This window comes from Cetorhinus maximus, chromosome 2 (assembly GCF_964194155.1).
Source record: "Cetorhinus maximus chromosome 2, sCetMax3.hap1.1, whole genome shotgun sequence".
NCBI lineage: Eukaryota > Metazoa > Chordata > Chondrichthyes > Lamniformes > Cetorhinidae > Cetorhinus > Cetorhinus maximus.
This window is the reverse complement of record NC_135880.1, coordinates 33,064,090-33,086,232: the sequence shown is the minus strand read 5'-3', so window position 1 is coordinate 33,086,232 and position 22,143 is coordinate 33,064,090. Positions and strand designations below refer to the sequence as shown.

Sequence of the window (22,143 nt, the reverse complement as noted above, 5' to 3'; positions counted from 1 at the left end):
CACTTTTTTCTCCTCAGAACATTGCATTGTGGATGTTTCCTGCTCTCATTATGAACTGGAAAATTTCATCAACTTTGCTCCCAAATTCCACCTTCTCTCACCTTCACGTGGTCTGTTTCTGTTTCTGTCTCTTTCCTTCCTTGACTTTCTAGTCTCCATTTCTGGGGATGGGCTATCAACAAATATTCATTATAAGCCCACTGACTCCCACAGCTTCCTTAACTACACTTCCTCACACTGTGCTTCCTCTATGGATTCTATTCCATCCTCCCAGTTTCTGAGTCTCTGTTACATCTGTTCTTATGATTTAACCTTCCATACTAGTGCTTCTGATACATCATCTTTTTGCTCAACCGAGAATCTCCCCCACCCAATAACAATGGTTGACAGGGCCCTCGATTGTGCTTGTCCCATTTCCTGCACTCCCCCTTCCCTTGCAGAACTATGTTCCACTCGTCTTTTGCTTCCACTCCACAAGCCTCCGTATTAAATGGATCATCCTCTGCCATTTCCACCATCTCCCCTTTCAGAATTCTGAAGGGATTGCTCCTTTCTCAATAGCGTGGTTCCTTCATCAATATCACCCGCAAAACCCCCTTCACCCTCCCCACAGCATCTTTCCATGCAAGCGCAGGAGATGCAACACTTGCCCTTTAACTACCTCCCTCATCACCACTCCAACACTCATTCCAGGAGAAACAACAATTTGCATGCATTTATTTCAATTTAGTATACTGTATTCACTGCTCACAATACTGTCTGCTGGACAGTGGGGAGACCAAATGCAGATTGGATGACCATTTAGTGGATCACCTCAATTCAGTCCGCAAGTGACAGCTTTCGGTTGCCTATCATTTTACTTCAATCCCATACTAACTTCTCTGTCCTTCTCCACTTTGGAAGGAGGGGGTGGCATAGTGGTATTATCACTGGACTGGTATTCCAGAGACCCAGGGTAATGCTCTGGGTACCTGGGTTCGAATCCCACCAGCGCAGATGGTGAAATTTGAATTCAATAAAAATCTGGAATTAAAAAAGTCTGATGACCATGAAACCATTGTCGATTGTTGTAAAAACCCTTCTGGTTCACTAACGTCCTTTAGGGAAGGAAATCTGCCGTCCTTGTCTGGTCTGGCCTACATGTGACTCCAGCAATGTGGTTGACTCTTAACTGCCCTCTGAACAAGGGCAATCAGGGATGGGCAATAAATGCTGGCCTAGCCAATGATGCCCACATCCCATGAATAAAAAAAAAAGCTAGAGTGTTCCAATGAAGAGGAGTTGAGGAACAGAATCTCATCTTTCATTTCGGCACTTCCGGCTCAATAATGAGTTCAACAATTTCTTGCCAAGTAAAATAAGTAAACCAAAGTAAAAAAAAGTTAATGTACGTGAGGTAAACTTAAGGAATGGCAAGGCAGCTCGGTCAGGTTGAATGCATGTCCTACAGTATGCGAGAAGATGTGGACACTACCAGTGACCTAGATAATCACATGTGCAGCAAGTGTCACCAGCTGCAGAAACTTGAGCTCTTGGGTTTCGGAGTCGCCGTGGTGAGTCCGCGAGACTGAGAGCTACGTGGACAGCACGTTCAGAGAGGTGGTCACAGGTTAGGAGCATGGAGGCAGAAAGGGAATAGGTGACAGCCAGGCACTCCAAGAGAACCAGGCAAATAGTGCAGGAGTGCCCCAACGTCCCATTCACTAATCAGGTTTCCGTTTTAGACGCTGGCGAGGATGTTGGTTCTTTGGAGAAGTGTAGTCAGAGCCAGGTTCGTGGCACCATGGGCAGCTCAGGTGTACAGGAGGGGAGGAAGAAGAGGGGAAGAGCAGTAGCCATGGGGATTTGTTAGTTAGGGGAATGAACATGCTTTTCTGTGGCCAGAGACGTGACTCCAGGGTGGTATGTTGCCTCCCTGGTGCCAAGGGGAAGGGTGTCACAGAGCAGCTGCAGGACATTCTTCTAAGGGAGGGGGAACAGCCAGAGGTCGTGGTCCATGTTGGTGCCAATCACTTAGGAAAAGGGATTAAGTCCTGAAAGCAGATTTCAGGGAGCTAGAAAGGAAATTGAAAAGCAGGACCTCTAAAGCAGTAATCTCAGGATTACTTCCAGTCCCACATACTAGTGAGCATAAATTGGAGAACTGATCAGTTGGACACTTGGCTGAAGAACTGGTGTAGGAGGGAGGGCATCACATTTGAGGCATTGGGACCTGTTCTGGGACAGGTGGGACTTGTACAAGAAGGACAGGCTGCATCTTAGCAGGACCAGGACTAACATCCTCGCAGGCAGATTTGCAAGTGCTGTTAGGGAGGGTTTAAACTAGATTGGCAGGGAGATGGAACCCTGAGAGGGAGCTCAGATTTGAGGGAAGTAAAACTGGTAAAATGAAGTAGAAAGCAAATACAGAAGACAGGCAAAGCATAGGCAAGCATCAAATAAGATCAGGATAGAGAATAATGTTAAAAAAGCAGAATTTAAAGGCATTCTGAGTGCACATAGCATTCGCAAAAAGGTTGATGATTCGAATGCACAAATTGAGGTAAATGGGTATGATTTAATTGCTATTACGGAGATGCTGATACAGGGTGATCCAGTTTGGGAACTGTATATCCAAGGATGAGATCAGTACTTTGGTAAGAGCGGCTCTTAGATCAAAGGATCATGATGTAGAATCAGTTTGGGTGAAGCTAAGACACAGCATGGGGCAGCAAACATTGGTGGGGGCCGTTTACAGCCACCAAACTGTAGTGGTAACGTTGGGCATGGTATAAATCAGGAAATTAGAGTTTCACGTAACATGGGTAATAATGGGCAACTTCAATTTGCACAGGCTGGGTTAACCAAATCAGTACTGATGTTGTAGAGGATGAATTCCTGGAGTGTACATGAGGTGGGTTTCTGCAGCAGTACGTTGAGGAGCCAAGTAGGGATCGGCTATTTTTGATTTAGTGTTGAGTAATGAGAAAGGACTAATTATAACCTTGCTGTAAAGCAGTCTTTGGGAAATAGTGACCATAATATGATAGAATTTCACATTAAGTTTGAATGTGATATAGTTAATTCTGAAACCAGGGTCTTAAATCTGGAGAAAGGAAATTGAGATGGTTTGAGGGGCAAGTTGGCTAAAGTGGGTTGGTAAAATACACAAAGATTTGGCGGTAGGCAGACAATGGTTAGTACTTTTAAAAATACTACACAGCCTTCCACAGATATACATTCTTCCAAGGCACAAACACCCGAAGGGTAAGTTAAATCAACCATGGTGAATGAAAGAAGTTAAAGATTGCATTAGATCAAAGGAAGCATCTTATAAGGATGCCAAAAAAAGTAGTAAGCCTGAGGAATAAGAGCAGTTTAGAACCCATCAAAGAAATTGATTTAAGGGAAAAGAGTGTACAAATGCAAACTAGCAAGGAACATAAAAGCAGACTGTAAAAGCTTCTTTGGGTCCGTGAATAGGAAAAGATTAGCTTGGACAAATGTGAGCCCATTTCAGGTGGGCACAGGAGAATTTATAGTGGAAAACAGTGAAATGGCGGAGAAACTAAACAGTTACTTTGTGTCTGTCTTCACAGAAAAAGATACAGAAAATCTCCCAGAAGTACCAGGGGACTTGTGAAACTGAGGAACTAAAAGAAATTAGTATTAGTGAAGAGGTAGTACTTGAAAAGTTAACTGGGTTGAAAGCTGATAAATCCCCTGGACCAGATGAGCTTCACCCCAGTGTTGAAGGAGGTGGCTAGAGAGATAGTGGATGCATTGGTGGTTATCTTTCAAAATTCTATAGGTTCTGGAAAGGTTCCTGCAGACCAGAAAGTGGCAAATGTAACCCCACTATTTAAGAAGGGAGGAAGAGGGGGAATGGAGAACGACAGACCTGTTAGTTTGAAGTCAGTAGTAGAGAAAATGTTAGAATCTATTACTAAGAAAGTCATAACTGGACATTTAGAAAATAATGACAGGGTTGGGCAGAGTCAACATTGATTTATGAAAGGGAAATCATGTTCGACAAACCTGTTGGGAGTTTTTTGAGAATGTTACTTGTAGCACAGTTAAAGGAGAACCAGCGGATATGGTTTATTTGGGTTTTCAGAAGGCTTTTGATAAGGTCCCACACAGGAGGTTAGTAAATAAAATTGGAGCACATAAGATTGGGGGAAATATACTAGTTGGTTAACAGACAGAAAGCAGAGAGTAGGAATGAACAAATTTTCCCCCCTAAAGAACATTAGTGAACCAGATGGATTTTCATAACAATTGGCAGTGGTTTCATGATCATCATTAGGCTTTTAATTCCACATTTTTGTTAAATTCAAATTTCACCATGTGCCGTGGCGGGATTCAAACCCAGGTGCACAGAGCATTACCCTGGGTCTCTGGAATACTAGTCCAGTGACAATACCACTATGCCACCGCCTCCCGCAAGACTGATATGAGGAAAAAACATAAGAGGGCTGGAAGCTCAATCATTCAGCATATTCAAGACAGAAGTCGATAGATTCCTGGAGACTAATGACATCAAGGTATATGGAGATAGTGCAGGAAAGTGGCACTGAGGCAGATGATCAGCCATGACCTTACTGAGTGGCAGAGCAGGCTCAACGGGCCGAATGACCTGGATCATGTTATTATGATCCTACTTCTCCCATTGCCACACCCTTTGGCCCTGTACCACCAACTATCATTTAATCTCTCCTGCCTTCAACCCTAAAACAGGCCTTCCCTTTTTGTTCTTTTTTTCACCTTCTCCTCTTATACAAGCTTGAAACATATTACATTCCTAGCTTCTCCAAGTTCTGATGAAAGGTCATCAACCTGAAAAGTTAACTGTTTCTCTCTCTGCAGATGCTGTCTGACTTGCTGAGTATTTCTAGCATTTTCTGTTTTCATTCCAGCTTCTCTAGTTTCTCCAAATAATGAAGCCACTCACCCCTGTTAGAAATGAAGTCACAAATTTCCTATAGTCTAACGAACTCCCTAGGAAACAAGAACCAATAACTGATAGTTATCATCCCTGTATACAAGACATCGCTTGGGAGAGTGGCTTTTCCGTTTGCACCAAGTATGAAGCAGAGTAACTGAGCCATCTAATGCTTGATTCCAGGTGTGTGTGGAGTTATTGATTTAAACTAGAATGCCTGAGGGATGCTATAATGGGCCTTTGCATTAGAGAGGGTAAATGCAAGTAAGATTCCTGCTTCTGCTTGCTTTCCATCAACACCAGCTGAAATACATAAGCCAGGTTAGGAGAGGATCAGGTTCAGGAGCAGCTGCAATTTACCCAGTCAAACAGAATGGCAAAACACACTACCCAGGTTCTTAGAACAGCCAACTCAGCAAGTATCAGTTGGTGTTTTTGACTATTTAACAAGGAGATGGGGTATGCAATGTGGAATAGAAACTGTGGAGAGGAGGAAGAAAGAAAGATTGAGATGTTGGAGAGAAAAGAGCTACAACTGAAGAGAAAGGAAAGGCTGAAGGGGAAAGGTTGGAGGAAATAGAGATGGGAAAGGAAGGAAAGTTGGATGGAGGGAAAAGGGGAGGTTACATGAGGCAAAGAAGGAAGCTTGTGAAAAAAAGCCAAAAAATACTATAATAAACCCATATGTGGAGAGTGCTATGGCTGAGACACAATACTGAAATAATCCTAGAGAAAGCCTCAAAAGAGCATTTTGTTTTGCATATGATTTTAACTTTACCACTTTCAGGTGGGAGGGTTTAGCGGGAGCTGCCGCTACTTCGATGTCATTTAATCATTTTGATCAAAACAGAAGTTGAAGGCTGCCTCGGTGGTGGAATAAAAATCACCAGCTTTTGAGTGGTTGGATTGATTGCTGAAAGTTAAGGTTAATCAGATTTGTCAGCAATACAGGAGGAGGTTGTCTAAGCCCTTAACGATCACTACCACCCACCAACTCCTCCTCTTTCCCCAGTTGATTTACACAAGACAGAATAGTCTGAAAGCAGAATACTGTGGATGCTGGAAATCTGAAATAAAAACTGAAAACACTGGAAATACCCAAACAGTCAAGCAGCAGCTGAGTAGAGCAAAACAAGAGTTAATGCTTCAGGTCTGTGAACTAATGAAAGTCAATACCATGGAACTCTTTCTTTCCCCACAGATGCTGCCAAACCTACTGAGTTTTTCCAGCATTTTCTGTTTTGTTTTCAGAATAGAAATTGGCTCAGGTTGCTTCTTCCTTAGGCCATTCACAAAAGTACTTCTGAAATACATTATTTTTCTACTGATTTTCACATGAAGGTGTATGTTCCAATAAAATGATGGCCTGCAGGAAAGGGAAAGAGAAGAGCCAACAACCAAAGAAATGGAATTTGGATATCCCTCTAGCAGCAACAGCCTCCCAGAAAATGATCATCACATTAGCACATTTACATACTAACATAGCAGTAGGCCACTCGGCCCCTCGAGCCTGCTCCACCATTCAACAAGATCATGGCTGATCTGATGGTAACCTCAATGCCACATTCCCACCTACCCCTGATAATCTTTCACCAACCCCAGCCCCTTTGCTTATCAAGAAGCAATCTACCTCTGCCTTAAGGATATTCGAAGACTCTGCTTCCACTGCCTTTTGAGGAAGAGAGTTCCAAAGATTCTGAAGCCTCAGAAAAAATTTCTCATCTCGGTCTTAAATGGGTGACCCCTTATTTTTTAATAAACAGTGGCCCTAGTTCTAGATTCTCCCATAAGTGCAAACATCCTCTCCACATCCACCCTGTCAAGACCCCTCATGGTCTTATATGTTTCAATCAAGTCGCCTCTTACTCTTCTAAATTCCAGCAGATACAAGCCTAGCATGCCCAATCTTTCCTTGTAAAACAACCTGCCTATTCCAGGTATTAGTGTAGTAAACCTCTGAACTGTTTCCAATGCATTTATAATTTAAATAAGATGACTAATACTGTACACAGTATTCCAGATGTGCTCTCACTAGAGCCCTGTCCAACTGAAGGATAGCTTCCCTATTTTTGCATTCAATTCGCCTCACAATAAACAACATTCTATTAGCTTTCTTAATTACTTGCTGTATCTGCAAACGAACCTTTTGTGATTCTTGCACGAGAACACCCAGATTCCTCTGAACCTCGGAGCTCTACAATATCTCACCATTTAGATAAAATAGTGATAAGATAGTGTTTCTCGGGTGTTGCTGCAGACTCGATGGGCTAAAGGGCCTCTTCTGCACTGTGAGGTTCTGTGATTCTGTGAAAATGTTTTTTTTATTCTTCACGCCAACATGGACAATTTCACATTTTCCCATATTATACTCTATTTGCCAGATCTTTGCCCACTCACTGAGTCAATGCTTAAACTATCAATATCCCTTGGTAGCCTCCTTATGTCCTCTTCACAACTTATTTTCCTACCCATCTTTGGGTCATCATCAAGTTTAGCAACCAGAAGCTCAGTCCCTTCATCCAAGTCACTTATATCAGCTGTAAAAAGTTGAGGCCCCAGCATTGATCCCTACAGCACACCACTCATTACATCTTGCCAACCAGAAAATGACCCATTTATGCCTATCCTCTGTTTCCTGTTAGTCAATCTTCTATCCATGCCAATATGTTGTTACCCCCTACACCATGAGCTTTTACTTTCTGCAAAAACCTTATCAAAGGCCTCGTGGAAATTTAAGTCCATACATCCAACGATTCCCCTTTATCCAAAGCACATGCTACATTTTGAAAGAACTCCAATAAATTGGTTAAACATGATTTCCCTCTCACAAAACCATGTTGACTGTGCCCGATCATCTTCAATTTATCTATGTGCCCTGCTATAACATCTTTAGTAATAGCTTCTAACATTTTCCCTATGACAGGTGTTGAACTAACTGGTCTACAGTTTCCTGCTTTCTGTCTCCCTCCCTTTCTGAATAAAGGAGCTGCATTTGCTATTTTCCAATCTAATTCTAGGGAATTTTGGACAAGTAAAACCAACGTGTCAAACATCTAATGAGCCACTTCTTTAAGACCCTAGAATGAAGTCCATCAGGACCCGGGGACTTGTTAGCCCGCAGCTCCAACAATTTGCTCAGTATCTCTTCCCAGCGACTATAATTTTCTTGAGTTCCTCCCTCCCTTCCTTTTCCCGGTTTACAGCTAATTCTGGGATGTTATTTGTACCCTCTATAGTGAAGAAATATCTAGAGAAACTCTTACTATCTCTCTTTATATTTCTCGCCAGTTCTCTCTCGTAATCAAATTTTTCCCTCCTTATTAATCTTTTAGTCATTCTTTGCTGTTTTTTATATTCTGTCCAATCTTCTGACCTGCCACCCATCCTTGCAGAATTATATGCTTTTTCTTTAAGTTTGATACTATCATTAACTTTTTTTGGTTAATCACAGATGATGGGTCCTCCCTTTGGAATTTTTCATTCTTGTTGGAGTGTATATATTCTGTGTATTCTGAAATATCCCCATAAATGTCCGTTATTGCACCTCTATGGACCAATCCCTTAACTTAATTTGCCAGTTCACTTTAGCTAGTTCTGTTTTCATGCTCTCATAACTGCCCTTATTTCGGTTTTAAAAAACTAGTCTTAGATCCACTTCTCTCGCTCTCTCAAACTGAGTGTAAAACTCAATCATATTATGATTGCTGTTACCCAGGAAAGCCTTCACTATGAGGTCATTAATTAATCCTATCTCATTGCACAATACCAGGTCTAGTATTGCCTCCTCTCTGGTTGGCCCCAGAACATGCCGTTCTAAGAATCTATCCTGAAAATATTCTATGAATTCCTCATCTAGGCTACCTTTGCCCATCTGATTTTTCCAGTCTATTTGTAGATTAAAATCCCCCATGATTATCACCATACCTTTCTGACAAGCTCCCATTATTTCTTCCTTTATACCCCATCCTACTGTGTGGTTGTTAGTTGGCCTGTCCCACAAATGGCTTCTTGCCTTTATCATTTCTCATCTCTACCCAAACCACTTCTACATTCTGATCTCCTGAACTGAGCTCATCCCTCTCTATTATGCTAATACCATCATTAATTAACAGAGCCATCCCTCCACCGTTTCCTAGCTTCCTGTCCTTCCTAAATGTCATGTACCCTTCGATATTCAGGTCCCAATCGATGTCACCCTGCAGCCATATCTCTGTAATTGCTATCAAATAATACTTATTTATTTCTATTTGCGCCATCTGTTCATCTTTTTTGTTTTGCATGTTACATGCATTCAGATAGTGCCTCTAGTTATGTCCTTTACTTATTTTTGTAATGTCTGACTTTATCTGATTTACTCTTAGATTTGCACTTCCTGTCCCTTCCTCTCACACTATTTTCATCATTTCCCATATTAATATCTTTCTCTCTTGCTTTGTCTCTTCTCTTTGATTTACCCACATCCTCTCAAATTTGATCCCTCACCCCCAATATTTAGTTTAAAACCCTCTCTACTGCCCCTGTTAAGTGGCTTACTAGAACACTGGTCCCAACACTGTTCAGGTGGACACCATCTCAGTGATACAGCCCCACTTTCCCCAGTGCTGGCATCAATGCCCCATGAACTAGAACCCACTTCACCCACACCAATCTTTGAGCTATGCATTTATCTCTCTAATTTATATCCTATGCCAATTTGCACGTGGCTCAGGTAATAATCCAGATTATTACCTTTGAGATTCTGTTTTTGAATTTACTGCCTAGCCCCTCACACTCTCTAGGCAGAACTTCTTTCCTAATTTTACCTATGTCGTTGGTACCTGCATGGACCACGACAACTGGATCCTCCCCTCCCACTGCAAGTTCCTCTCCAGCCCTGGGCAAATATCCCAAACCTTGGCACTGGGCAGGCAGCCTTCTGGATTCATGCTCTCGGCTGCAAAAAGAAAGTGTCTCTCACTCAATTACACCGTCCTTTACTACCACTAACGTTCCTTTTTGCTCCCGACACTTGAATGGCTTCCTGTACTATGGCGCTATGGCCAGTCTGCTCATCCACCCTGTAGGCCTCACTTTCATCCACAACGGTTACAAGCACCTCAAGTCTAAGGCTCCTCCACTGCTGTCTGCCCAGTCCCTTTACCTGCCTCGCTCATGGTCACATCCTCCTGTCCTTCACCGCTGACCAAAACGGATGTCCCTATTCTAAGAGATGTGACCGTCTTCTGGTACGACGTGTCCAGGTATTTCTCCCCCTCCCTGATGTTGCGCAGTGTTTGCTGATCGGCTTCCAGATCCAGAATTCACCTAGCTGCTTATACTTTGGCCTGGATTGTGTTGGCGTCCACGAGGTTCCACATTCCACAGCTGCAACACAACACCTGTTCTACCATTGTTCCTTATGTTATTTAATTTAATTACTTAACTTCAAATAATTCCTATGTACACGATAATTTACTATGCTTAATAAATGCTAGTACCGTGCACACTGTGTTATACATTTCTTAATTCCTAATTGACTTGTCCTTCCATTGCACCCAAAAAAAAGTAGAAAAAACTCCTCCTTTCAACTCTACACTCACCAAAACGAGTTTCAACTCTCTCTGCTTGTAATCTGCACCCTGCTTGCAAAGCTGCACCCAGACCTCTATATTTATAGTCTTTGTAGCTGAGAATACAGCAACTAGATTGGGCTAGTTAGCTAATTAACTAAGCAGATGCTCTCCAGGAGCTTATTTATCCCTGCCTAAGGTTGGAAGAAACTCGCTTACTTGGGTTTACTCGCTCACTTGGCTTTAGTTGCTCACTTAACCCAATTAAATGCTAACTGGAGACCAGATTTTCAGAAAAATAATCGATACTTAAAACTCCCCCCTCACCAAACGCTTATTAGCTCACTCTGCTTTACCTAAAAGGTCATGGGTGGTAACCTTGGCATGTGTGCATTAGCAGGAATAGCACTTGCTATTTTGACACCACCTATAAAACCTGAAACTGGCATGAACCAGAAGCTGAAACCATGGACTGGAATTGAACCAAGATGAGCCTTCATCAACAGCTGTTCCACCAGTTAATGATGGTCAAATAAAATTAGTAACTTAGGTTAAGAATGAAATTTTAGGAAAGAAAATAAATAATCTTTTGATAAATTACTGCAGAATTAACTTCAAACTGTAGGCTAAACTGCAATGACTTATAGTGGTGCAAGACACCAGAAACAATGAAAGATGGCATTTTCTGGAATATGTTAACATACAAACTTATGAACATACAAATTCGGAACAGGAGTAGGCCACTTGGCCCTACGAGCATGCTTCACCATTCAATAAGATCATGGCTGATCTGATTGTAACCTCAACTCCAAATTCCCACCTATCCCTGATAGCCTTTCACCCCCTTGTTTTTTTATTAAATCACGGGATGTGGGCTTCGCTGGCTGGGCCAGCATTCATTGCCCATGATAAGGTGGGGGTGAGCTACCTTCTTGAGCCACTGCAGTCCATGTGGTTTAGGTACACCCATAGCACTGTTAGAAAGGGAGTTCAAGAATTTTGACCCAGCAACAGTGATGGAGCTGCAATATATTTCCAAGTCAGGGTGGTAAGTGACTTAGAGGGGAGCATCCAGGTGGTAGTGTTCCTATCTATCTGCTGCCCTTGTCCTTCTAGAGGGTAGTGGTCGCAGGTTTAGAAGGTGCTGTCGAAGGAGCTTTGGTGAATTTCTGCAGTGCATCCTGCAGATGGTACAACTGCTGCTAACGTGCGTCGGTGGCGGAGGGAGTGAATGTTTGTGGATGTGGTGCTTTGTCCTGGATGATGTCAAGCTTCCTGAGTGTTGTGGGAGCTGCACTCATCCAGGCAAGTGGGGAGTATTCCATCACACTCCTGGCTTATGCCTTGTAGATGGTGGACAGGCTTTGGGGAGTCAGGAGGTGAGTTACTCGTTGCATGATTCCTAGCCTCTGACCTGCTCTTGTAGTATTTATATGGCTAGTCCAGTTCAGTTTCTGGTCAATGGTAACTCCCCAGGATATTGATAGTGGGGCATTCAGTGCTGGTAATGCAACTGAACGTCAAGGGGTGATGGTTAGATTCTCTTTTGTTGGAGGTGGTCATATCCTGGCACTCATGTGGCGCAAATGTTACTTGCCACTTGTCAGCCCAAGCCTGGATATTGTCCAGGTCTTGCTGCATTTGGACATGGACTGCTTCAATACCTGAGTCGTCGCGAATGATGCTGAACATTGTGCAATAATCAGCGAACATCCCCATTTCTGACCTTATGATGGTAGGAAGGTCATTGATGAAGCAGCTGAAGATGGTTGGGCTGAGGACAATACCCTGAGGAACACCTGCAGTGATGTCCTGGAGCTGAAATAACTGACCTCCAATAACCACAACCATCTTTCTTCGTGCTAGGTGTGACTCCAACCAGTAGAGAGAGTTTTCTCCCCAATTCCCACTGACTCCAGTTTTGCTCGGACTCCTTGATGCCACACTTCGTTAAATGTGGCCTTGATGTCAAGGGCAGTCACTCTCACCTCATCAGTTCAGCTCTTTGTCCATGTTTGAACCAAGGCTGTAATGTGGTCAGGATCTGAGTGGCCCTGGCAGAACCTAAGCTGAGCGTCAGTGAGCAGGTTATTGCTAAGCAAGTGCCACTTGACAGCGCTGTTGAACTGGTTACTCCTTCCATTACCTTACTGACGATCGAGTGTACACTGATAGGGCAGTAACTGACCAAGTTGGATTGTCCTACTTTTTGTGTACAGGACATACCTGGGCAATTTTCCACATAGCCAAGTAGATGCCAGTGTCATAGCTGTACTGGAGCAGCTTGGCTAGGGTCACGGCAAATTCTGGAGCACAAGTCTTCAGCATCTTATGCTGTTTGGCTTGCAAGTAGTCCTGTGTTATAGCTTCACCAGGTTGACATCTCATTTTTAGGTATGCCTGGTGCTGCTCCTGGCATGCCCTTCTGCACTCTTCGTTGAATCAGGGTTGATCCCCTGGTTTGATAGTAATGGTAGAGTGGGGAATATGCCAGGTCATGAGCTTACAGATTGTGTTCAAGTACAATTCTACTGCTGCTGATGGCCCACAGCGCCTCATGGATACCCAGTCTTGAGTTGTTAGATCTGTTCGAAATCTATCCCAATTAGCACGGTGGTAGTGCTAAATGTGCTCAATAATCTATCTACCTCTGCTTTAAAAATATTCGAAGACTCTCCTTCCATCACCTTTTGAAGTCAATGGTTCCAAAGAATCTCAACCCTCACAAAAAATTTCTCCTCATCTCTGTCCTAAATGGATGATCCCTTATTTGTTTCCCTCATTTGCGGGAGCGGCCCTAGATCTCGATTCTCCCACAAGAGGAAACATCCTCTCCACATCCACCCTGTCAAGGCCCCTCAGGATCTTGTTTTTCCATCAAATTGCCTCTTACTCTTCTAAACTCCAGAGGATACAAGCCTAGCATGCCCAACCTTCCTTCATAAGACAACCCACCCAATCCAGGTGATAGTCTGGTAAATCTTCTCTGAACTGCTTCCAGTACACTTACATCCTTCCTTAATAAGGAGACCAATGCTGTACACAATACTCCCAGATGTGGTCTCACCAATGCCTCGTATAGCTGAAGGATAACCTTCCTACTTTTGTATTCAATTCCCGTCGCAATAAATGATAACTTTCTATTAGCTTTCCTATTTACTTGCTGTACTTGCATGCTAGCCTTTTGCAATTCTTGCACTAGGGCACCCAGATCCCTCTGCATTGCACAACTCTGCAATCTCTCACCATTTAGAAAAAATGCTTTTTTATTATTCCTGCCAAAATGGACAATTTCACACTTTGACATTACACTCCATTTGCCAGGTCTTTGCGCACTCACTCAAACTATCTTATTCAAGGTCGATAGCAAAAAGATAAAAGGAACTAATGAAGCAGTTCAGAACAAGGCCTGAAATACACAATGCAGTGGTCAGGCCGCCAGTTCAAGTTGGAGGTGCATGGCACCATGTTCTAAAAGGGATAATGCTTCTTAGCAGGTACTCTTCTCTCCACCCTCTTGGATAATTACAATTCCTATTTATGTGCAGAAGTTTCACAGAAAAATCTATACTCCTGCAACTAAGTTCTCTTGATGTTGAAATTATGATTGTCACTGGGAACAAAAAGTCCATTTACCCTGCATTAGGTCTGTGTTGCACCCGACCTTATAATTTTTGATGACAACACAAAGCAAATAATGGAGAAGTGCACTCCTTTTCTCTGAATCAACAACACTCCCTTAGCAAGCATGAAAATGTTATCGGGTGCGGTAGCATTACAGTTACGTTACTGGATTAGAAGCCTGAACTAAGAATCCAGAGGCAAAAGTTCAAATCTCATCAGGGCAGTTAATTAAATAAATCTGTAATAAAAAACTTGTATAGATAATGGTGAAACAACAAGATTATTATAAACCCAACCCGCTGTCCTCGCCTGGTCTGGCCAACATGTGACTCCAGACCCACAGCAATGTGGTTGACTTGAGTGCCTTGTGAAATGGCCTAACAAACCACATCTCTGCAGCAAAGCTACTATGATGGGCTGCAGCAGAACCACCTTCTGAAGGTCAATTGGGGAATTGGGGATGGACAATAAATGCTGGCCTTTCAAGCAACACCTGCAGTCAGAATGTGAATTAAAAATAAAATCACTCAAAAGATGGAGATTTGACGTGACTGGTAAAATATCTGCCATTTGGGCTGACCTAAAATTCCTAAGAAATAAGGACTCTCAAATTTATCACACATCTCTATTTCGTTTGGACCCATGATATCAACAAAGCGCTTTATTTTAAATATTTTAATGGAGTTAATTGTGAGAATGCAGTACTAGCTTAAAATGTATGAAACACTCTTTCACGCAACCAATTTGAAAATTTCAATTAAGTGAAGTCAAGTTTCCAGGTTTGAAAAGCCCCTACAAATCTGACTTGATTGCAGGCTGGCTTAGATTTCTATGAATCTTCAGCACCAAATCTGCTACCTTAAGCATTAGAAGCTTTTGACAACTTTATGAGTGACACTTTTTACTGTATTTATAAACTCTCACAAAGTTACTGTCACTTTTATTGAGCTAAAGAACTGGGGAGATCACCCCTGCAGAAAATGTTCCCTGGGGGTCCTACCTACTACATCTGTGGAATGAATAAGAATGTAAAGGGTACATGGGCCATGAGCAATTGCAAAAGCACCTGAAAGGTAACAATAACTAGCCTAGGTTACTAGGAGAAACTAGAGAGATTTGTGAAGGCACTGACAATCATGGTGACAGAGTCAATGGACAAGGAAGTACCAGCAGATTGAAAGCAGGCTAAGTAGTTCCCATAGAGAAAAAAAAGGATAACAAACTGGGTACGGACAACAATCGACAATTAGCCATACATCAATTCCATGAAAAATAATGGAATCCATTATCAGAAATAAACTAGAGATTTAACTGCACAATAATAACCTGGCTAACCATAGTCAACATTGTTTCAGTAGGGGTAGAGTCTGCCTTCAAAGGAATGAATATAGGAAAGGCAGCAGCTAATTTGTGCTTGGCAACCTCCCACAAACAGCAGCGTGACAAGGACCAGGCAATCTGTCTTAGTCATGTCGGCTGAGAGATAAATATTGGCCAGCAAACCAATATTGCAAGTGAACTCCTTAAACGTGAAGCTTTATGGTTTAGACAAGTATAAACAATTTGCTGAATGGGAGAAAATATGTAGTACTTTTTGGAGAACTTTACAGCTAGTGATTTGTAGGAGGTGAGCAGGATGTCTTAGAGCTCTGGTGTTGACATCACTAATGTTTCTAATTTATTAAAGGGTGTAATTAAGACACTCGGTGCAACATGGTCAAATTTGCAAAGGGTAATAAATCAGGTTGTGTAGCAGAATTAGTGCAGACTGCTCAGAAATTACATATCTTTCCAGTGGATTCTGTTGGTGAACAGAATAGTGGCAGATAAAACTTAATACAGACATATGAAAAGCACTGCACAGTAGAAGCAAAAATGAGCAACAACTTGCAAACATAATCGTGTCTCGAACGTGTAAAAATATTTTAAGGCTCATGAGAGAAGCATAACCAGATAAAAGTCTATGCCAAGCTGGGAGAAAAGATATTAGGAAGGGCAGGTAGAAGTTCTGTCAAAGAGTTGCATTTTAAGAAGAGACTTAAAAAGGAAAGGGAATTGGAGGGGTTTAGGGGGACAATTCCTGTGCTTTAGGTCAAGTTAACTGAAAGTACAGCTGCCAATAGTGGACCAAAAGGAACAAGGGATGCACAAGAGGCCAGAGCTGGAGAGGCTGAGTCCTTGGACTGCTGTCGAAGGATATAGACACAAACTGGATGAGGTCATTAAGTCAATTTAAATACAATAATGAGAATTTTAAATATGAAGCATTGGGCTGACAGGTGAGCAGGGTCTTGGTGTGGGATAAGAAACACAAAAGTAGAATTTTGGATGATTTAAGGATGGTGTGGGATGGCAAAACAGCCCAAGAGGTAAGTAGAACAGTCGAGTGTGGAGGTGACACTGGTATGAATAAGGCTTTAACAGAGGGGAGATGGGTGATGTCACGAGGCTGTAGGTAGGCTTCCTTTGTGAAGGAGATGGCAACAATTTATATTTATACAGCACCTTTAACATCATGAAATGCATCAAGGTGCTTCACAGTACATTTAAAAGCATGACACTGAGCCACATAAGGAGACATTAGGTCAGGTGACCAAAAGCTTGATCAAAGTGGAATGTTTCAAGGAGTGTCTTAAAGGAGACAAGTGAGGTGCAGAGGCAGAGAGGTAGGAAGGGAATTCCAGAGCTTGGGACCAAGGCAACTGAAGGCACAGCCACCAATGGTGGAGTATGATTCGAACTCACGAAAAACCAAAATTAGACAAGTGCAGATATCTCAGAGGATTGTGCAGTGGAGGAGATTACAGGATTAGGGAGGGACAAGGCCATGGAAGTATTTGAAAACAAGGTGTTGCTTGACCAGGAGCCAATATAGGTCAGTGAGCACAGAAGCGATAGGGGAATGGGACTTGCTGCAAATTAAGACATGGGCATCAGAGTTTTGGATGACCTCAAGTTTAGGGAAGGTGGAATGTGGGAGACCAACCAGGAGTGTATTGAAATAGTCAAGTCTAGAGGTAATTTTTTTTTTATTATTAATTAATGGATGTGAGGGTCACTGTTTAGGCTAGCATTTATTTCGCATCCTTAATTTCCCTTGAGAAAGTGGTGGTGAGCTGCCTTCTTGAACCGCTGCAGTCCATGTGGTGTAGGTGCACCCGCAGTTCTGTTAGGGAGGGAGTTTCAGGATTTTGACCCAACAACATTGAAGGAACGGCTATACATTTCCAAGTCAGGATGGTGAGCGGCTTGGAGGGGAACTTCCAGGTGGTGGTGTTCCCACCTGTCTGCTGTCCTTGCCCTTCTAGATGGTTGAGGTCGTGGGTTTGGAAAGTGTTATCTAAGGAGCCTTGGTGACCTCCTGCAGTGCGAAAAATGAAAATCACCATAGTCCCTTAGGCTGCTCTCTCATTAGAGAGACTGGTGGTGAGTTTAACTTGAGGGTTACCACACCTCAGGCAAGGAGCGAGGTTGAGAAGGATGGCCTCAGCCGGTACGAGAATTGAACTTGTGCTGTTGGTGTCACTCTGCATCACAAACCAGCCGTCCAGCCATCTGAGCTCACCTAAGTGCACCTTGTAGATGCTACACAAGGCTGCCACTTGGTGGAAGAGGGAGTGAATGTTTGCGGAAGGGGTGCCAATCAAGCAGGCTGCTTTGTCCTGAATGGTGTCAAGCTTCTCGAGAGTTATTGGAACTGCACTCACCCAGGCAAGTGGAGAATATTATATCACGCTATTTAATTTCAAGGAATTTCAACTTATTTAGCACTGGATGTCAGTCAAGCAGTTTTGATAACATGGAGCTAAAGAAGGGATCAGAAGAGGTGGCGGACAGGTAGAGCTGAGTGTTGTCAGATTCCATGAAAATTCTGACATTATGTCTTCATATCATGATGCTATGCAACAGCATAGAAGTGAGAATGAGGAGGAAGCTAAGGTAGATCCCTTCAGGGCCCTCCCATTAGAAGGAACCCAATACCTGCTCTTATAGAAAGCCTCAGGTATCTTCTACTGGTCACGTCAGAAAAAACCGAATGCAATTTATGAATGAAAACTGATATCTTTTGTCAAAATGCTTTACTGCCTATGTATGTACTGAATGCAAGATTGTTTATAAGGCATACATTCCAGATTAGCTATAGCAGTGCACATTCTTGGAGAGATGTTATTGTAAAAAACATAGTTTAAATTTCACTGTATTAGGAGTCAAATGAGTTCTGTTCGCAACCACCATTTTGTAAAATGACAATAATCCCAACTTTTGAGACTGAAAACATTTGGTTCGATCTAAAATTGTTGCATTTTCAACACAGATTCAAAGACTAATCTAAAAGGATGCATTGCATTCTGGATTTCAGATCCTGATCCCAATCTTAAACAAGTATTTAGTTGCAGCAAACAAGATTTTACTCCACAAGGATTATACGGATTAGGTGTCTAAACTGGTTGGTATCAGCTTTGAACTAGTTCAACCTTGTTCTCTTCAAGAACAGTGGGGAAATGAGAAGGAATCAACCAATGTAATGAAAACACTAAGCAGGTTAGGCAACATCTCAACCAGGGAACATCTTGGTCTGCATGCTTCAGTGCCACACCATATGGTTTTCACTCATCCACTGAGGCACTAGGGAATGAGAATATTTATCCAAACCAGATCATGCAGAAGAAATTGTGCCATTCCTGAGGTTAGTGATTATTTTGATAATCTTTCGAGTTGCATTACAACAAACATCTACCGTCTGAGATTCAAACCTCTTTAAAAGTACAACAAAAACTCCTTACCGTTCTTGCTGACATCCAATTCCCTGAGATTGATGAGATTTGCAATGGATGCTGGCAACACAGTTAGATCATTATCCGGCATGCTTAGCTTGTGCAGAGACTGGCAATTGAACAGTTGCTGTGTGGCAAGAGACAAAAAAAAAAGTTCAATTAAAGCAAGATGCTATAAAATCAGCAAGTAAGCATTTAGTAGTGAGGCTTAAAATACGTAACCAACCAGTATTCTTTCACCTTAGACTTACTGCTTCCTTTGATGTTTCAGCCCATCAGTGAAGCCTTTACATTTGAGCACCTAAAATATTGTGTGACTCACTAGAAATCAAGGTACAATTAAACAATTTTTATTTCATTCTTAACCCTTTTAAAACACAAGCTGGGTAGTTATTAATCAACACTGGAACATCTGAATCTCTCTTTTCAACCATTTAACATCTGCAAACCTTGGCCCTTCACAACTCAGCTTACTTTGAAGATTCTTTGGGTTTCCATTTCCACTGCCTCACGAGTAAGGCATTTTCCACATTTACAAATCTTCAACATGCAGTAATTACATTTCAAACTCTAGATGTTTTCTCTCAAGTTCTGCATCTTAGACCATTCTAAAAGATGAACCCTTGCTCCTTATGCCCTGGAACATTCCTGTCTAGGTAACTCCTTGCTTGCCCAAAGATTGAACATATGGCCCTTTTAAGATAGAATTTTTTAAAAAGAAACCCAAAATATAACAGGTAGAGTGCAAACCCAAGCTCCTTAAGAGACTGGAATGGATTCTAGGTTCTTCAGCAATGTGGGTTTGCATCCCAGCACAATTGTGTTTTACTTATTTTTACCCTCAGTGTTTCAGACTATTCATCAATGAGCCCTAACTTCCTATATCACAGAGTGTATACACTCCCACAAGCTACATACATTTTTTCCAGATGGTCTCAGTAATTGGGTTTTTCACATCTCCACACGCTCCTTCCACTACACAAAAGGTTGCTTAACAACACAACTAGACCTTGTTTTTGACATTAATATAATAATTTTACAGGAGTTAAGCTTCACCAGTTCCTTCTATATAAAAGTAACAGAATGCAAACTGTGCAATAATTAATTTTAACTACTTAGCAGTTATCTTTTGGTTTTTCACTAACTACAGAAGCTATGCAACTTACACACAATGCACAGAAACAGGCTTTTCAGCCCAGCTGGTCCAAGTCAGTGGTTATGCTCCACAAAAGCCTTCTCCCAGCCTTCCTCATTGAACTTCATCAGCATAATCTTCTATCCCTTCATATGTAGCTAATTTCCCCTCAACTTCTCCTTGTGGTAACAAGTTTCATTTTCTAACCACATTTGGATAAAGAAGTTTTCTCCTGAACTTCCTATTAGATTTATGTTTATTAGACTTAGATTTATGCCCCATGGTTTTGGTCTCCCAATAATCGGGGACATCTCTGTCTACCCAATCAAACACTTTCAATCTTAAAGACATGCATCAAGTTACCTCTGAGCCATCTCCTTCCTAGAGAAAAGAGGCAATACAATAAAGAATACAGCCAATGATAACTGAACAGGAGCCTTACACAAGGGGTGAAGGTTTACTGCAATGTGCAAACTATGACTTACTGCTCATTTGGAGGAGTCTACAACACCTGCTGAATGAACAGGGAAAGGGAAGCAGTAGAACATGGATGGTGTGGATGTTGGATTTTCACTGCTGCTTGTTTCATATGTTAACAATTCAACAGTGTCTGCAGGACTTCAACCACCTTCCAGCTACCGTGAAATTTTGATGGCACCATGCATGTTTATGCAAGCATGTGGGAGATCGGAGGCCAAAAACTTGCTCAGAATGACACACAAAAAGGGGGATGGGGGTAACAAAGAGGGAAGTTGCAGGGATCTCTTTTTGACCAACCAAAATTGAGGCTTATTTTGTGTTCACTTTAAGCCTCCCGTAATTCATCCATTTTGTGAAGAATTTATCCTTCGGTATTTGCAAATGTTCATAGAATGTGCATCTATTGCTTTCTCTTATCAAAAATTCTCTGCCTAGTTGTATGACTCCCTTACAATATTGTTTGGCCTGATATGTACTCTTAGGTGGTCTGCCATTACTTCCAATAGGCCTTTCAATGGGGCTACAGCTGCACAACAATAGTAAACTGGATCAAATTTTCCAGATTTAAACTGAAACAGTACACCTTGAGGACCACGTTCATTGTGAGTGAAGTTTCTAATTAACAACGAACTTGTAATGACTTAATCAAACTACCACTCAATTGAATTTTGTATTTCAAGACTATTTGTAGATTTATATGCCCCATTAAGTAATCAGATTTTCACATTTGTCAAGTTAATCTGTTAAAGGAAATAAACAAGAGTAACACCTGGAGAAAGCAAAATACAGGAACATTCTAAATATGCAACGCAATTCAGCAATTGAGGGCAATTTTTCAGACAAGGGGTTTGCTTCTGATAATCATGTACAGCAATTAAACCTTTGCCGAAGAAAAATATCTCACCTTTGGAAGCTCTTCAATCTGGTTAGCATCTAAATAAAGTTCCTCCAAGGTCTTATCGAAGGGGAAGATCTCTTTGGGCACCTGTTCCAAACTGCAGTGAGAATAGTCCAAGACAGTGACAGCTTCTTCTTCTCCCCTTAGACAGCGACATGGCACCAGCCTTCCAAACAAATTACGCTTTGTCGTCATGATTAAGCACTGCAAACAAAAGAGAGATTCAATAAGGCTTTGTAGCTGTAGAAAAATCATTTGCGTACACTCCATTCCACACCAAAAATGTCAAAAGTGTATATAAAGCTCCAACGCTATCAGTGGCTGCTTAAATTTCCCTTTAAGGTAGAAGGCATTTGAATTACTTCTTGTTGTTTAAATGTACACCAGTTGTGTGTTCAGTATCAATCGATATTTAGAAATAATTATATTAGCAATAAATTCCAAGAAAAGTCATACCAAAATCCCTTGATGCTGCTTATTAATGAAAGTTGTTGTACTGTTCAACAACAGTAGCAAAAGACAACAGCCTTTTACAAGAAAGTCAATTTGGATCAGGCCCATCACTCAAGGACACAGTTCACTGCAAAAATATGTACACAGCCAGCCTCCGAATAACAATGTTCAAAGCTTTTGCTTAAAAATTTTTATGCACGTACTCATACAACAGCGGGTGGGTAAATGAAAAATATTTCACATTCCATTGACATCACGTGCTACAAATTTGTATGGTGCATCATGTCAATCCTCTTAAAAGCATC

The 22,143-nt window shown here is 41.8% G+C and overlaps 1 protein-coding gene across 5 annotated transcripts in view; it reads right to left on the bottom strand.

Moving 5' to 3' along the window:
• Positions 1-22,143, bottom strand: part of erbin (erbb2 interacting protein) — a 322,194-nt gene that overhangs the window by 201,330 nt on the left and 98,721 nt on the right. For 2 of the 5 annotated variants that reach the window (XM_078562777.1, XM_078562787.1), the window contains exons 2-3: positions 21,392-21,589; positions 18,882-18,999 (exon numbers count right to left, since the gene is read on the bottom strand). In XM_078562777.1, the coding sequence (XP_078418903.1) occupies positions 18,882-18,999; positions 21,392-21,580 (307 nt within the window). In that variant the 5' untranslated portion in view covers positions 21,581-21,589. Of the gene's footprint in view, positions 1-18,881; positions 19,000-21,391; positions 21,590-21,841; positions 21,977-22,143 lie in introns of those variants that run through there. The other 3 variants (XM_078562807.1, XM_078562771.1, XM_078562797.1) reach the window with 3 other exon arrangements.